Source organism: Macrobrachium rosenbergii, chromosome 35 (assembly GCF_040412425.1).
Source record: "Macrobrachium rosenbergii isolate ZJJX-2024 chromosome 35, ASM4041242v1, whole genome shotgun sequence".
NCBI classification, from domain to species: Eukaryota; Metazoa; Arthropoda; class Malacostraca; order Decapoda; family Palaemonidae; genus Macrobrachium; species Macrobrachium rosenbergii.
In genome coordinates this window covers 2,865,271-2,883,048 of record NC_089775.1, presented here as the reverse complement: position 1 = coordinate 2,883,048, position 17,778 = coordinate 2,865,271, and the positions used below count along the sequence as shown (strand labels likewise).

General features: G+C 38.6%; 1 protein-coding gene across 4 annotated transcripts; it reads left to right on the top strand.

The window, feature by feature from the left end:
• Window positions 1-771: 771 nt before the first annotated feature.
• Window positions 772-16,799, top strand: LOC136856337 (bestrophin-3-like). Of its 4 annotated transcripts, none has more exons than XM_067134091.1 (8): window positions 772-984; window positions 9,045-9,145; window positions 9,646-9,756; window positions 9,958-10,129; window positions 10,710-10,839; window positions 11,369-11,607; window positions 13,624-13,857; window positions 14,547-16,799. In XM_067134091.1, exons 2-8 carry the CDS (start codon window positions 9,075-9,077, stop codon window positions 14,754-14,756), a joined length of 1,167 nt encoding a protein of 388 aa, XP_066990192.1. In that variant the 5' UTR covers window positions 772-984; window positions 9,045-9,074; the 3' UTR covers window positions 14,757-16,799. The 4 variants fall into 4 exon arrangements, 3 of the variants coding, with proteins under 3 accessions (XP_066990192.1, XP_066990191.1, XP_066990193.1); XR_010858314.1 differs by lacking the exon at window positions 772-984 and having other exon boundaries at window positions 9,042-9,145; window positions 14,547-15,229; window positions 15,479-16,799; XM_067134090.1 differs by lacking the exon at window positions 772-984 and having other exon boundaries at window positions 9,042-9,145.
• The last annotated feature ends 979 nt before the right edge of the window (window positions 16,800-17,778 follow it).

The following is a 17,778-nucleotide window of genomic DNA, read 5'->3' as shown; positions in this document are numbered from 1 at the left end:
AATTATTTATATATGTGAAAGACGGATTTTTTATATATATACTTAACAGGAATGGAAGTATTTCGACTAAACGCTAATAAATAAAAATTCGAGAATGTCTGAAACTTGTTTTTTTATTATAAAAATTCATATTTTCTTATTTTAATTATGTTTTTTGTGGCATTAAAACGTTCTGATGATCAGAGTAATTTTCTATTAAATTATATCGTACTTTTTGGTTTTTGGTTTGTGATCTGAACAGATATTGTCTGATGATTCTCTAGGCGCCATATTTGATGATCGAGATGTAGGCCTATCTAATCCACTCTACAACCCTTTTCATTCCTTTTACTGTACCTCCGTTCAAGTCCTCCTTCTTCTACCTTCCTTCCTCTTACGCCTTTTTAACTGCCAGTTTCCATTCCAGCGCTGAATGACCTCATCGTCATGTGTACCAGCACTTGGTCTGAAACCTAATTTATTGACCTTGTAAAAGTTCCTAATAGCTGTTGCTATTTCAACAGCTAATTGCTCAATAGCCGTAGGGGCTATTGGGCTCGTAGCTGTTGCTAATAGCAGTATAAGTATCGAAGTTATTTTAAACGTGTTTATCTATTCCTATTGGTGTAGGATTTCGTAGGATATACGTATTGAATCCTACTATTCAGGACGCGGGATTGTGATTCCCAAGATGGACGTCCTGGTGGTGGGGAGGGGTGGGGTAGGGGTGGGGATACCTCCCGGGGGGGTGGATGGGTTAGCCTACCCCTACTACAAGGCGACAACGTCTTCAGTGTCGTCCTGACTGTGGTGGAGTGAAGACGTCTGCTTCTCCTCTCTCTCTCTCTCCATATCTCTCGATCGCCGCAAAAATGTGTATAAATTTTAAAAGGAATTTATCGATTTAATATTAATTAATTAAAACAATTAAGGAGGATTTTATCACTCATGAAGACGCCATAGAAGAATCTATATAAACTTCACGACGACTATATATTTTTTCCGGTAAGGGATGAATTACTTTGTTACCCTAAACTGTTTGCTTACAATGGATGTAATTATGTAATGTAATTCCTTAATATAACTCTGTAATATAATTAATTCCAGATTTAAATACTTTTTTTTATATATTTTAATCGAGAGAGAGTTTTCATACGTGTTTTAATTATTCATTCATTCTTCTTTGTTGTTGAGAAGGAGTTTTCGTGTGTTTTAAAGCTCTGTGAGTTTTACCTTGGTATTATCCACTCTAGATTTGCTTGGCGTCATCTAGGGGGGCACTGCCCCCCTCAAGATACTGGATGGACCCCTAGACACAGCATTTGAAATAATAATAATAATAATAATTATTATTATTATTATTATTATTATTATAATTATAATACCTGTTTCCTGCTCTATCAACTCAATACAGAACTTGTATGGCTTCAAAATGCTCCCAAATTTGCAAAATTATCCAAAAATTTTTTTGGGGACCTTAAAGCAACGCCCCCTACCTCCAGCTGATAAGCCTCGCTTCGCTGGCCACCCCACCCATACCAAAATTTCTAAATCTTTGCCCCACCCCAAAAAAAAACCTGAAATGATCCCACTGTACTGTAATATGGGACCCAGTCACAGCCATTATTTTAATATATATTAGCTTGATTGGCCCCCTCCCCCCTCCCCCCAAAAGAAAAATCTGAAATGACATTGAATAATGTTTTGTAATAGAAAATAATATCTTTCATATGCAAATGAGGGAAATTATCTTAGATTTACTTATAAGGGAATTGGATCAAATCCGGTTGAAGGCTTTTGAATGTAAAATGGCCCAGATTAGGAAAAATTACGTTGAATGGGATAGAAAGGGGTGGTGGATGCGGGTCTCTCTCTCTCTCTCTCTCTCTCTCTCTCTCTCTCTTTATCAAGGATTTCTTAAAAGGATGGAATGATAAGATATTTCTCTCTCTCTCTTCTCTCTCTCTCTCTCTCTCTCTCTCTCAAGGATTTCTTAAAAGGATGGATGATAAGTTTCTTATAAGTAGATATTTCTCTCTCTCTCTCTCTCTCTCTCTCTCTCTCTCTCTCTCTCTGAATTTCTTGAAAGAATGGATGATAAGATTTGTATAAGTAGATATTTCTCTCTCTCTCTCTCTCTCTCTCTCTCTCTCTCTCTCTCTCTCTCTCTCTCTCTCTCTCTCTCTCTCTAGGAATTTCTTAAAAGAATGGATGATAAGCTTTATATTATGTAAATATTATATTCCCATTTCTCTCTCTCTCTCTCTCTCTCTCTCTCTCTCTCTCTCTCTCTCTCTCTCTCTCCTATTTGTCTTCCTAGGAAAGCAGAAATTTATCTTCATAGATCAATAGCAAGTAGGTATGCCCTCTCAAAGAAGGTCAAATGGAGGTCAGGTCAGAGGTAGCATGAGCAAAAACAATTACCTCCAGTGATTCCAAAAATTCCCGTTGCCTGTCAATTCCAAATTCAGGAATTCTAAACATTGTCTGTTATCTAGAATTGCTAATCATATCTATTGTTTACGCGTGACGTCATCGAAATCATTTTTAGATAATTTCTTTTCTTCTTAATTTCGACCAGAATTTTTATTAATAATGACGTGATCTTTCTCAAAATCAAATGATCATTGAAGTGATCATCTCAATCATCATTAATATTGATCATTACTGAAGTTATTAGAGAGTTATTTGACGAAATATGAACCGACACGAGTTCATTCGTGCGTGTAAAAGTTGCACATTCTCGTACATCGATCGGTTTGGCAGATTCCTGGAAACAAAGCAATAACGCACAACAAACCATGCGCACGCGAGCGCGCACACACGCACGCACACTAAATTCCTTCTAAATTTACTCCAAAATCCACATATGTAAATAATAATAATATATTTCCGAGAAATCCCATAGATTCAGTCGACTCCAAGAAGCATTTTGGTTTAGGCCGATACATCCTGTTCCTCTTCACGGGTTCGTGGGTTCTCGTTTTACACAACGACGCTTCATCCTCGACGAAGCGAGCGATGGCGGAAAGGAGGCGCGAAGCGTTACGTGCGAACGGACACACGCGAACGGACAAAATCGGTATATTTTTTCGGTTGAGTTGGTTAGTACTACTTTCAACTGGTATTGACTAGTCTCTCTCTCTCTCTCTCTCTCTCTCTCTCTCTCTCTCTCTCTCTCTCTCTCTCTCTCTCAGTGGTAAATTCTCTCTCTCTCTCTCTCTCTCTCTCTCTCTCTCTCTCTCTCTCTCTCTCTCTCTCTCTCTCTCTGATGAGACGCGGTAATCCCGGTTAAAATCCTTTACCACTTATTGATTAATCCAACACCTGGATTCAAACTACTGTTCCTCATCTGAAGAGCTATGGTTGACCTGACCCTTTTATTTTAAGAATTAAATTCCAACAGAAATTTGAGTTCCTTTATGCAAGAACACTACGGTCTAAGGGTGCATTGACCTATAAAAAAAACCTCGTCTTTAGGCCTAGGGTTAACATTTCAACATTTATCATCACTGGAGAATCAATGTACCTTGATCTGTACTTCAGGAAGACAAGGAACGTTCCAGGAGCATTCCAGGTACTGTTCCTTGCACCAGAAGTCGTCAGTTACACCATCGTCAGAGCTTCCAAAATAAAAAACGGTTCCACCAAAACATAAACAGCTGTTGGGTAAAGTAGCAAAACGAAAAATTTTGACTGTAATGGTACCCATCACTTTAAAAGTATCATTACAGCCTACCTACGCGAGAAAAAATGTCGATGATGCTTGCAAGCAACGATCGATAACTTGGAAAGCTTACAAATGACAGGTTTCTGGTGATGTACAGTGTTTGATTGAACACAAACACCATAGCTGACAAGATTTATGAAAACTGCCATTTTTTGGCATCCTAACTAGATGCTCCATCTAGTTATTAATGCATTTTTATCTATCTATCTCTTTATTCTTTTATTTTATTTCCTTTTTAATAAGTGGGACCTCTCTTATTCCTTCCTAATGAACACCAGATTCTCTGGAAGCCTGAAGAATCTCAAGGCAGTGACCCCTTTGGTGGGATTGTTCCATATGAATAGGGTTCCTCTTCTGAATAATAATAATAATAATAATAATAATAATAATAATAATAATAAATTCTACTGCAGACACTACTCTCCTGAATGTACAAACTGGGTACAAACATGCCCAAGGCCTCTGTGAAAACTAGCAAGTCACGTTCTGTACAGGAATGCACTGAAAAACTCGCCTGCTGGAGGGAGGGGTCTGAGAAAGATCAGTTTATATGTCCCTGGAAATATATTTTTTATAAGCATTTCCTCTTGGTATTTTTTTATCAATATTGGTCCTCCATTCACACTGAGAAATACTGACGTGGAAAGAAAGAGAATTTCACAGTTATTTTTCGGAATTATGGGGAAAACGAAAGATGGAAGTAAGTTCTGGTTGTTGAATAACATTTTTGCTTTCACAGTACTAACAGATATATATATATATATATATATATATATATATATATATATATATATATACATGCATACATACACATGTGTTATGTGCATGTGTATGTATACAGAGACAGATATACGAAAGTAAATACGTATTTAAACAATTTGCATGTAAAGCATTGCAGTGTAACTGTCCAAATTCACACCAATACAAATTGCCACCCCCACCCGCCTCCCACCCACTCCATTCTGGACGAAAAAAAAAGAGCAAACTCATTCCCCTTCCACATGACCTTGATAATGAGAGAGAGAGAGAGAGAGAGAGAGAGAGAGAGAGAGAGAGAGAGATGATTACAAGCGCGCAATAGCCCACCGACGTAAAACTGAAAGACCGAATAATGACAGTCTTTAACTAGACAGGAATCATGCAGTATACGATCAACTTTTCGCTCTCTCTCTCTCTCTCTCTCTCTCTCTCTCTCTCTCTCTCTCTCTCTCGAAACGTATAACCGACGGAACCTTGAGAATGTGAGACAAAAAAAATTTGTCAGAATCTTTCCGCTGGTTGGTTGAAATTGCATCACTTTTTAAGATATTTAGTTATTATTATTATTATTATTATTATTATTATTATTATTATTATTATTATTATTATTAGATATAGCTTCTAAACCTCTCTAAGCCTTCACTGTTATAGTGTAATTGTTATAGTTCTTTGTTATAACCTTTTACTCGAGTTTTGAAGACTCGACAGGATACGATTGTTGATAAAGCTATGAGTCGACAGGACATTCGGTGCGTATTATAGAGATAAGCGTTCAAGAGGTCCACGTTACAGCAGTTTTTTGGATGAATTGCTGTCTACGTAGTCTTAGGGTTTTCAGTCCAAAAACCCAAAGTTTTTAATATAAAAACCTGACGTTTTTAGTCTAAAAACCATAAAATGCTGTCTAAAAACCTTTGTGATTCGATAATTGTGTTTTGTCAAGGTTTTCAACTGACAGCGATTATATTAGTCAATTTAGATTCCAATAATAATAATAATAATAATTTTCCATAACCTTTACTTCAATATACATCTACACGTGCATTTTAAAAACCAATCCTTAACATGATCTATAATAATTCAGAGTTATCGATAACCGCTAAGTAAGATAACTCGAAGCATCGATAACCCATAATTATGATGACTCAGAATTCACCAGGAAAAAAAAATTAAGACCATTTGTTGAAAAGGATTCCAGCATGTCGGCGATTCCTATTGACCGGATGACTTATCTAGCGTCAGAATTGAATGTATTATTCCCACAGGCATCGATCTATCGACTGTACACCTGTATGAGCCGCGGTCCATGAAACTTTAACCATGGTCGGGTGGTGGACTATCCTATATGGTTGCCAGACGCACGATGATGGTTAACTTTAACCTTTGATTAAATAAAAACTATTGAGGAGGCTAGAGGGCTGCAATTTGGTATGTTTGATGATTGGAGGGTGGATGATCGACATACCAATTTGCAGCCCTCTAGCCTCAGCGGTTTTTAAGATCCGAGGGTGGACAGAAAAATTCTGACAGAATAATGTGCGGACGGACAATAGTTTTCTTTTGCAGAAAACTGAGACCTAGAAGAAACTTCTGAGACTGGCCAATGTGGAGTGAAATTTATGGCAAACTTGTCGAAAAACGCTGAATAATTTACTTCTAGCTGAAGACATGATGTACACATACAAAGACTGATTCAATCACACACACTCACTAAGTCTGTTTGCGTGGGGGTACAAAGAAGGTACCTAAATACGTAACTCCCCTTCCAGTCAAACTGGAACCTCATTCATCAGGCCCCTCCCAAATACTCACTCCCACTCAGAGGTGGGGGCGAGGGAAGTAAGTGAGTGTCTGTCTAATCAATAAAGCAGTGAGTTTTCGTGACCACCCAACCAGCGAAGGCATATTCCCTATTCTCTAATGCAGTGGAACACGCGAGAGAAAGGTAAAATTAGGTCAAGAACGATTGGACTTGGGAGCCAATTGGATTTTAGGTCAAAAGTCGTCTGGAGAATTGAGGAACGTAAGAATATTTCTGTATGTATGTATGTATGTATAAGGAGGGTATTCATACTTCACTGCAATGTTTGTTGCAGCTACAGAAACAAGAATATTACTATGTATGTGTCAGCACTAAATGCCTTTTCAAACGTGATGGTAATTTTAATCAGTGTTTGTTGGTAAATGGCTAGCTATAGCATTTGCTGCAAATTCTGGGACAAAATAACTTCAGACCCTTTTATGAGTTGATAATGATTCTTATCAGTTCCCAGATCTTTTACAACACAGATCACTTGCTAAAATCTTTAGTGTGAACTTTTGTACCTTGCTGAGACCAGTTTCACAGTAGCTCAGTGATTTTGCCCAAGTTTCACCAAGATGTGACCCCAATTCGACCTTGGCTCATGGCTTGATTGATTTCACTGGCAACGCGACCTTAGCGTGTTTGCATGGGAGGTATGGGGCCATTGTGGTTCCCATAGGCCTGTCACCTGCTGATTCATCAGTAGTAATTTCCTAGTGACTACTTAGGCACTGATTGTATGTTTATATTTGGTCTTGAGGATACTGTGCTACGGTTCAGTAGCATGTTTCATAACCTGTCCTGCTGGTGAGTGAAAATTTCACTTTCTGCTGTTTAGCAGCACCGTGAATGCTAGTCTTGAAATCAGTATAGTGCAGTGTTGTTCTGAAAGGCATAGGCCAATATGAGAGTCAGCAAAAAATCCCTTTTTTTAGTCCTTAAAGTCCTGTGGGAAACAAAATGCTATTTCTCACCAGTTCTTCAGGGATGACCCTTGTAGATTGTAATACTTTATCCATGTACAATAGACTGGACTTGTAGGCAGTAGGCAAGCAGTAATCTATGGACCAAGCACTGTTTACACCAACCAAAGGTGGGTAATTGGGTCACTACATATATATATACATATATATAGTTTAAAATATTTAATATTAAAAATCAAATAAGCAACAGAGAGACTGGGAGGAGGATAAACCACAGAGAATCTTTGGGCGTTGCGGTGTTAATAGTTTATGCAGGAGCCAACGAACATAAATTATTTTTTGTCCGTAGAACCAGGGTGTTATTTAGAAGTGGTTCGAACCGGTTCTGTAACACTGACCTTTCTGTGTGTGTGTGTGTGTGTATGTAAGAGTGTGTGTGTGTGTGTGTGTGTGTGTGTGTAGCAGAGAGTGACTCGAGAGATCCGTAAAACCTGATAATGAAGAGTTAAAGGCATTAAACACTGCACTGCAGAATTCGAATCAATATACCTCTCTCTCTCTCTCTCTCTCTCTCTCTCTCTCTCTCTCTCTCTCTCTCTCTCTCTCTCTCTCTCTCTCTCGGTATAAAGAAGATTAAATCATGGGGAGAGAGAGAGAGAGAGAGAGAGAGAAGTAAATAGAAAATGTTGCCAGTAAAATTATGGTAAACGTATGTAATAATTCAAGTGTGAATTTTCACGAAATTTTGACCAGAAATGTACCTCGTTCATGGCAACAATTGAAGAGACCTTGGGAGAGCTGTGAATGCAAATCTTGTGGGGAAAAGGACGGACATTATTTGTGTATATATATAAATACATATATACATATAATTCTCTGGTTACAAAGGCCAGACCTGTACACAGTACTATTGCATTATAGCACAGGCCTTCAGCATCTACTCTGGCACAGTGCCAGCGGTTCCCTGTAGTACTGGAAGATCCATTTCTGGAACAGTGCCAGCGTCTTCTACAGGAACCAGACTTCCTTATTTAATATATATTTTCAGGTCCCTATTCCCTAATGTCGAGATTAAACTTTGCGACAGAAAAAAGTCTCATTAATTTGATGTTTTCCCAGAGTGCCACTTTTCTGTTCCAGTATTCAAAGAGCTTCAGCCTCAGATTCAGTCTCTTGTTTACATATTGGCACCAGGCTTGTCACAGACAAAGGGATGCTACAGACCGTCTGTTAAACAGACTTAGCTTTAACCAAAGAAAGATTTCTGTTACTCTTTCCTTATGAGGAATTTCAACCTGTCATTGTCAGAGGGATTTGACAGACTCAGCCAGATTTCTAGATCATCAACTTTTGGAAGAAATCGACTTATTTTTACCCCAATCTTTATAAATGTCTTTATAATTTGTATATGGAAGTTGTTGTGATATTATTGTATGTATTGGTGAAAATATTTATATGTTAGTAACCTGAAATCAGTAGAATCAATAAAAAATATAACTATTGACAAAGAATCATTTTCAAAGTCTATCAAACATCTGTCGAAACCAATTACGAAATCACCCACTCACAATAGAAACAGCTAGAAGATGCACGTTCAAAACAGCGACCCCGACTAGGAATTAAGCTAAAAAGATCCCCTAGGAGGGTAGTGCCGACAGTGCACCTCATGCGGTGCACTGTAGGCATTACTTAAGGTTGTTTGCAGCGTCCCTTCAGTCCCTAGCTGCTGCAACCCCTTTCATCCCTTTTACTGTACCTCCTTTCATATTCTCTTTCTTCCGCCTTACTTTCCACAGTCTCCTACTCACCAGAATATGGGTTTGATAATTTCCTCTCGTGGCTTTTCCAGAAAACTGCGGTCAGAGGAAAATCAGGCAGGATGACGGTGGTCTACGCAGACATGATGGCCAGCCAGGGCAACTTTGGCTCATTCTGGAGGCTTTTGGCCAGGTAAGTCTAGAGCAGACACGCACAGACACAAACACAAAGACTTAAATGCTCGTACGCGCAAAGACACACTCGCATATGTGTGCGTGAGTCTGAGCGTGCTCTTGTCTAGTGCTACGCATACGTAGTCTATTATCTATCACGTGTCACAATATGTGGGCCATTTTCTGTATTGCCAAACACTCAGTACAGTTCTGTATGTATATAACTTTTGCATTTAAGTCTCCAAGGACTTCCACGTTCGTGCGTCAAAAGGGTATACCCTGAAGCAGATGTCCTTGTATTTATGATTTACTTTCATTTTTCTCTATTTATTAATTTCTTAATTTATTTTTTCTTTTCTGATAACTTATCTCTTGTTTCTGTATTTTCTGTTACCTTACGTTGCTTCCTTCAACTGAGCACAATGTTCTCTGGAACCTTGAATTCCTAGTCAGTGGCCCCTGTGGTGGACTTGGTCCATGTGAACGCTTTAATACTGACAAAACCACTTCTCTCGACAGATGGCGCGGGAGTGTTTACAAGATGGTATGGCAGGATATGCTGGTATATACCATCCTCTTTTTAATACTGTCGCTAACCTATCGCCTCGCTCTCAACGACGCACAGAAAACGTAAGTTACTTTGCTCGTCTGGAGAACTGTTGTGGTTTTGAAAGCTGAAGTCAAGTAGTTTTGCTAGTAATGAATAGATCTCTCTTATGTAAGATGGAAATAAGACTGATTTCACTCTTATGTCAGCTGGAAATAGGACCCAAGTTCACCAATTCTCTCTTACGTCAGCTGGGAATAAGACTCGGGTTTGATATCTTTCAGGAGCTTCGAGATGGTCGTCATGCACTGCGCGAGGTTCCGGAACGTCATCCCCGTATCGTTCGTGTTGGGTTTCTTCGTGTCCCTGGTCGTCAGCCGGTGGTGGGGCATGTACCAGAGTCTCCCTTGGCCGGACACGACGTCTATTGTGGTGTCGTCTCTCATACCAGGCCAGGTGAGAGTCCCAGTCTTCATTTCTGGGTAAGAATAGTACCTGTATAGTTCAGTAGTCCTGGTTGTTCTGCGTCCACATAAGATACCTGTCCAGTCTTTAGAGATGGGTAGATCCCTCGCGCCTTCTGATGGCAGACATAAGACTTGAGCAGAAGGATCAGAGATATTGGCTCTACTTGAATTTTCAGCTGAAAAAGTGATTTATAATGTAGAGCAAGCCATAGTTCCTCCAGAGTGGAAGAAAGGAGGAATTTTGTATTGTCAAGTGTTGTAGAGAACCTTATTGGCAGAAGAGCAGGACTGATATCATTACGGGATCAGAGTATCAGGTTAAGGAATCACTATCAAAGTGTGGTGGTCAGGTTAATTCTATTACTTATAAATGTATGATACTTAACATGTATGAGACAAGATACATTCAGATTATAACTACCCATGCTCACCTTAAGGAAGATTTATATCCTGATTAGGAAATATAATCATCTACCTTTTTGTAAATATTCAATGCAGCTTTAGAATAGCGGCCAGAGAAATTACAGTAAACAAACTCAGAGACACATCTCAATCTTCTTCTCTCCCAGGACGCAGAATCTTGCGCCATCCGAGGAACAATTCTGCGATATGTGAACCTGTCGATCGCCCTGACGTTTTGCACGGTATCCCCAGCAGTGAAGAAGAAGTTCAAGGGACTTAACGGCCTGGTGGCTGCAGGTGAGGAATTGTGGACAGTTTATTCACTGTGGAGTTTTGACCTGTGGTTAGGAATAGCAGCTTGCTGAGCAGTCATTTGTCAAAAGCAAGGTATCTTAGAACTGCAACAGGCTCAGTGGTTTGACATTTGACAGAAAAAGCAATTGTCAGCACAATGAGAGATTAACTTTAAAAGCCTATTGCTCTGACTTTAAAACAATTGCTCTGTAAATGAGAAAAGTACCCATACATAGAGAACATTGTTCTTGAAGTACATTCAATACATGTCACAGTGCAAATCCAATTCAAGTGCCAGTGATAATTAGCACTTGTCCTAAGTTCCTGTTCACCCTTTAAATGTAATTTCCTATATTCTAAATTCAGTAAATGTAGAAATGATGTTATCAAAAGTTCACACTGAAAGTTGCCATCTTTCTGAGTCTCTGGAGAACTTTCCAGCTTCAAGTCAAGCTGGACTTATGCCTTTAAACCATGCTTGTTCAGTCAACTGTCCAGACATAAGTTGGTGTTTTACTTTCCTCCATCACAGGTTACTTGACAGAAGATGAAATGATTGTCATAGAAACCCTTGACACCAGGACGAAGGAACACAAGACCTGGGTCCCGATCATGTGGGCTTGCAAGCTAGTCGACAAGGCCCGTAAAGCCAACCTCATCAGCAGCGACACGCATCAGAAGACTGTCATTGGAGAGATTCTGATTGTGAGAACCAAATGTGGGGAACTTATTGGCTGGAACACCTACAACATACCCTTGGTGTATACTCAGGTAAGTTACCTCTGAAGCCTTGGTTTGTTGTACTTGAAAAGTCTGACCTCAGAGTAATTTTATGGACCTCTGTGGGATTTTGATTATGTTTGAAGACTGGAAATCTATGAAGCCAGTAGTTTGACCTGCCACAGACATTTTGATTTTATTTTCCAGTACTTTCACCAAGGGACCATTGCAGTCAGGTCAGCTTTCCATCATTTATACTGTAGTAAGAATCGTAGTGTATCAAACCTAACCTTTTGCAAAGCCTAGTTCTTGGAATACAGATAATCTTTTATGTTGGATTTTTGAGAGCAGCATTCGCTGTTTCATCCCTTTTTCTTGACACAAGTTCCACTGCGGAAAAGTTTACAATGAAGTGGAGATAAGAGTCAAAACAGTTCTGATCTCATTGCCTTGGGTAAATGGAATTTCTGCTGCTGGTTCTAAAGCAACTTTGATTTATCAATTTTAGACATATTTTCAATCAGGTTACATGCAAAAACGACATTAGTTTGAGGTGATAATACTAATTTGCAGTGTCAAATATCTTAGTTGTTGACTTACCAGTAAGATTCAAATGATTAAAAAGAATTTGAGGACGTCAAATGGAGACAAATTCACTTTTCATCTCTCATTGTTACCAGCAAGACTCACTTGGTCTGATTTCAATCATATTTAATGACTGAGTTGTGATATCCATAACAGCAGTAGATAGTACGGCAGTTGTACTAAAAGTTATGCATGCCGTGTCATAAACCTCCTTTAAAAACATGAGAAATTTGTAATTAAATGCATTGGTAGAGCAACCCCTTGTCTGCAAAGTAGCTTCTAATCAAGGTGATGCATCTGTGCCACTTTTAAACCCACTTTTTGAATCCAATTTGCAAAAACACTCTCAGGCATTCCATGGTCTAGTGTCCAGCAGCTTCACCCACTTTGCCTGAATCATTAGAGGCATCATCCCTGACAGCTCTCCTTCATCAGACTGGACAAGTTAAGTCTGACGGTGCCAGACTGGGGCTGTTAGTTAGATGTGACCTCACAGACCTTCCCACTTGTGCAGTGACCTGAGATGTCACCAAAGAATTGTAGGGTCATGTGTTGCCATGCAAAACTGAATAACAATCTGTTTCTGTGCTTTTCTTTTGTGTAGTGGTGTAATGTAGTGGCCAGTTCAAAGTATAGTTAAAGCGCCCCCTTGTCCTCCCAGAAGACATTCACCGTAAACCTTGTGTGCTGTGTACTGGCTATTGAATGTCTTTGGTCCAGCTGTGGTGGAGCACTGTCACTCCATTGGCTGATTCTTTGGTCGTATAGGCATGCCCAGGTGTCATTGCTAGGGCAAGAATTCCCCCCAAAAAGGTGTTTTTGTGTGTTATAACTGTTGCCAACAGTTCCAGACTAGTATATCCAATTTCTTCTTCAAATCAGCCCCTAACTGGTGAAGAATCTACTTGACAAAGCCAAAGTTTCAAAGAACAAAGCTGAGACTTAGTCCACACCATCCTAGACTGAGACCAATTTATTACCAACCCTGGGGGTTCCTTGCTTAAACTTTTTAACTCACCTATTGCAAATTATGTCCCTTTAACCACAGCTTCACCACATACATTTCTGAGTCTTCTCTGGTCAGAAACCCAGTGACTACTCTATGTTTCATATCCATGATTGTACAACACCCTTAAATACAGAAGCTATATCAATCTTATAATAAGAATTACTGTCTGGTGGGATAAAGGCATCGCATTTCAGTTGGTAGTTTTGGAGAAAGTGGCAAGCAAGCATCACCATCAGTGCATACCAAGCAGCATTGTAGTGATTTAGTCTCCCTTAGTAGGATTTTGCAATGGCGATTGCTGTATTTAGTCGTAGATGTATTTTTGGATAGTATGATTCCCAGTGTCCAATACCTCAAAGCTTGTATGAATCATCCCCAGTGGAACTGGGAAAGGGTGGTGTAAAAGTTGTTGGAATCTGAGTAAAGATCTCACAAGAAAGCTCTGCTAACATGCACCCACTCTAACCTTCCAGGTAGTAACAATAGCCGTGTACACGTTCTTCGTGTTCTCGATCATCGGGGAACAGTTCCTGGACCCATCGAAGAAGTACGAAGACCGTGGCATCGACATCTACGTGCCTGTCTTCTCATTCCTGCAACTCTTCTTCTACATAGGATGGCTCAAAGTTGCAGAGGCCCTTCTGAACCCCTTCGGCGAGGATGACCACGACTTTGAGTTTATTCCTATGCTGAGGAGACATCGAGAGGTAAGGTGTTCCTACAAGCAGAGCTCATTCTAGTGTCAATTACGAAGGCAGTGGGCCTTGAACTGTAGCAGACAATACCAAGGTTATTTTACCCTTGGGTCCTGCCCAAAAGTTCCTGGTCGCAAGAAATGTTATGCTCTGAGCTCACTCAAAATATCTGCTGTTCAAGTTCTCTGATCTCACTGGTTATCAGTTACAATAAGTTGTTAATGCATTGATCTCTCCCAAGTTCATAATACAGCTATGTTTGTTCTTGCATAAGCTGTTTTCTGTGATGGCTCTCAAGAAGAGAGGCATTCTAGTTAGGTATTAGTTTTAAGTATGTTGTTTATTTTGAGCAGACATCACGGATGAGAATCAACTAATCCAGAACACTTTTTTCTGGCCTCCAGATTCTCATCAGAAACTTTTATGGCCAGTAGAAAGTAACAACACTACTCTTTTGATCTCATTGTCTTGGGAACTACGTCTCAGTAATCACTGACTATTAACAAAGATGGAGAAACCACCTCTTGGTGCATGAAATGGCAGGAACTGTCAAGAAATTTATTGGTTCAATTTGATGTAGAAAATCATTTTCATGTTCATGAAACAGCTCATGTCCCCACTTACAGCCACCAGGTGTCCTCACAGCCCAGCATCACAGACCTCTCTTGTCCTACCAATGTAATCCGCTCTATCCCCACCAGATGTCAGCGCTGCTCTGCAACCCCAGTCCCTCCGACCTACCAAACTCTGTTGTCGACGCCAAGGAAAAGGCCCTTGTCGAACCCGCAACCTCAAAAGGGGACAGCAACGGCACCGGCATCCTGATGTCGGGGAGTCTGAGCCCGGTCGAGACGGTCATCACGACAGACGGGAAGGCGAATTTCTTCAAGTGTCAGGTCAATGAACCTTGAGGAGGAACATCAAGGCTTCTGTTTACAAGAGGCCAGGATTCCAAGGGTATAATCACAAGATATACAAGTGTATCAAGTGTATTTTCAGTCACGAAGGACCTGCGGATATTGAAAGTGAACGGAGAGTTGTCAGATTAGTGTTGTCAGTGTAATTATGGTGTCAGTGTTCCACCAGTGTTAAGTGGTATTTAAATTTCAACACCTCAGGGGTATCAGAAGATTTACAAGTGGATAGTATTCATTAGTATTAGAAATTATGGGTATGAAGCACTGTCTAGTTACTGATTAAGTAGTGTGAGAATCACCTGCCTTGAAAACTTTGAACATACCCAATGTTTTAACATTTTTAGTATTGTCTGGGGGCATTTTTTAAATTGGGTAACAACCATTTTTCAGGAAAATTTAAAGCAACCAACAGAGGGGCCTATATATTCGTAACCCCAGAGTATCTGAAGTCAATGTTTCTGCATTATGTTCCTCAAAATGCACCTGAAGATTCAGTAGATGTAGAGGAGTTAAACAGCGGAGTAATTTAACATCATTTCTCCCAGCTGGGACCAGAAAGTGACGACACATCATTCTATAAAGAAATGGTACAATATGACTCAGTTGGCATTTGAAACACGATTTAGAATAGTGGTAAAAGTGTCTCTTTAACTTGATGTGTAGTCTATGCAAAAAGACTAAATGTAGGCAAGAACTGCTAAGCAGTTCTGCATTAGATATTAGTGCAAGAGAAACCAACTTATTTTGGGAAACTAAGAACTTTGTACTTTGTTACTTGTCCACAGAGATTGATGTTCTAGCCCTATTACTGAGGCCTGATTTCATTGGCCTTTTGTGTGTGGGCACAATAAACGCGACTGTAGATCAGGCTACACTGGAGAATTCTGTTGAAAGTTCCACCAATGGAGGTCTATCACAGAGCCTCGGAATGACTGGAGATCTGCAGCTGAGAGTTCTAAAAACTTTCTATAGACTGCTCCAGAGTGTCTTGTGTCAGTTAACTACCATTCTTCCAAGATTCTCATCACCATTTGTCAGAAATGTCAGTACAGTACTTTCTGTCTTCAGAAAACTGTAATCTGCAGCCCTCAAGGTTCTACCATTGCGAATTCCTTGTACAAAGCCTCTGGTGAGTTTGTTTGTAATGAGTTTGTGAAGACAATTGTAAAGTCACGCACGTTTGTCTGTGTTTTAAAAGTTAGGCACACAGTACCTAAAGTATTTTGCATATATAGGAGTGTTGTACTTTCATAAATTTTTATGTCTACTGTTGTGTGCTGACAAAGTGCGTGCTGGAGACATCTGTAAGCGTGAAATCCCTTATGAATGTAAACAAAAAGATATGCAATGCCAGATTGTAACATGGTTTCTCAGAAAGAACGTTCAGAGTTACCTGATGACAGGTCAAGAGGTAATCTGCAACCACCCACGTCACTTATTGGCAAGGTTAGATTCCAAAGACCAGGTCATCATCTGTACCAAAAATTGGCACCATTTGAAATTTTGTGTAGCCCAGGACTGTCTTCGAGAGTTCATTTTAGATATTTTACTCAGTTTTATCTTTTATAATATTTACTTTCATTTAATCCCTATCATTTACTCACAGGCTAATGTAACATAGATCTATTTATCTCTGACAAAGGTTTTGCTGTGTCCTTTCAGGGAATTCTTAGTCCATACTTTAAAGATTATTTTAATTTTAAACCTTTTTGTAGGACATTTTTGAAGATATTATGATTCATCTACAATTGATTACAGTTAACAAAGAATGCATACACTGATGCTTGTACATACATACATACATACATACATACATACATACATACATACATACATACATACATACATACATACATACATACATAGAAATTATACACAAAGTTCTCAATCAAAGTATTATCAATTCTAAATGTAGTTTGCGTCATTCGTTTGTTTATAAACACCTTTTTAAGAGAGAGAGAGTGTTCTCATTTTGAAGAGAAGGGACCTTAAGGGTCTCTCTCTCTCTCTCTCTCTCTCTCTCTCTCTCTCTCTCTCTCTCTCTCTCTCTCTCTCTCTCTCTCATTCATAATATACCTTTATTTTTATGGTCAATTGTTGCTATTTGCTTATGATATTGTAATCACTACCTCTCTTTCTTAAAGGTGTATATATAACATGATACAAAATGCACTTTATGCTGTAAAATTATATATGAAATGGCTAATAATTTTAAGATGTAATGCGAATACTATATGGTCAAGAGTGTGGTGTATATATATATGTATTATATATATATATATATATATATATATATATATATATATATATATATATATTGTTGTGTTAACTTTATCACATACACAATCGTTCTGTGTATAAGTACAGTTACTAATAGGACCTCATTCAAACTGGATGGTATCTAGTGGAGATATTTATTCAAAAAATGTCACAAGCTTTCTAGGGCAAAGTGTCCTCATTCTCAAGATACCATCCAGTTTGAAGGAGGTCCTGTTAGTAATATATATATATATAAGTGTGTGTGTGTGTGAAATCGTATTTTTTAATCAAGTGCTGGAATATTTTTGTACATGGAGCTATAACTATAAAATGTATGACAGTTATAAAAGTAAAATATGATTCAAAAATTACCAAAAAAAAAAAATTTTTAATAATATTCTCATCCTCTAAAGTTTGTCTTGTTAAAAAAATAATTTAAATTTAAATCTTTCTGCTGCTGACGTCTCCTGAAGTCAGCTGTAACAGTTTGATACCCTCTTTAATATTTGTCTTTAATTATTTATATATTTAATTAGTTATTTATTTAAATATTTATCATAATTTCCATTAATTTGTCTCGTTCGTTGCAGGTTAATTTACCTGTAATAATTTTTAACTCACGATTTAAGGAATAGAGAAAGGAACAAAGACGGAAATAAATAGATAAATAAATAAATAGATAATTAAACTAATAAATAAGTAGATAAGTAAATAGATAAGTAAGTAAATAGATAGGTAAATAAATAAAAACGTGAAA

Coding starts and splice junctions, on each gene's coding strand:
- LOC136856337 (XM_067134091.1), top strand. CDS start 9,075: ATGACGGTGGTCTACGCAGACATGATGGCCAGCCAGGGCAACTTTGGC. Junction 9,146..9,645: donor TTCTGGAGGCTTTTGGCCAG/GTAAGTCTAGAG, acceptor TTCTCTCGACAG/ATGGCGCGGGAGTGTTTACA. Junction 9,757..9,957: donor CTCAACGACGCACAGAAAAC/GTAAGTTACTTT, acceptor GATATCTTTCAG/GAGCTTCGAGATGGTCGTCA.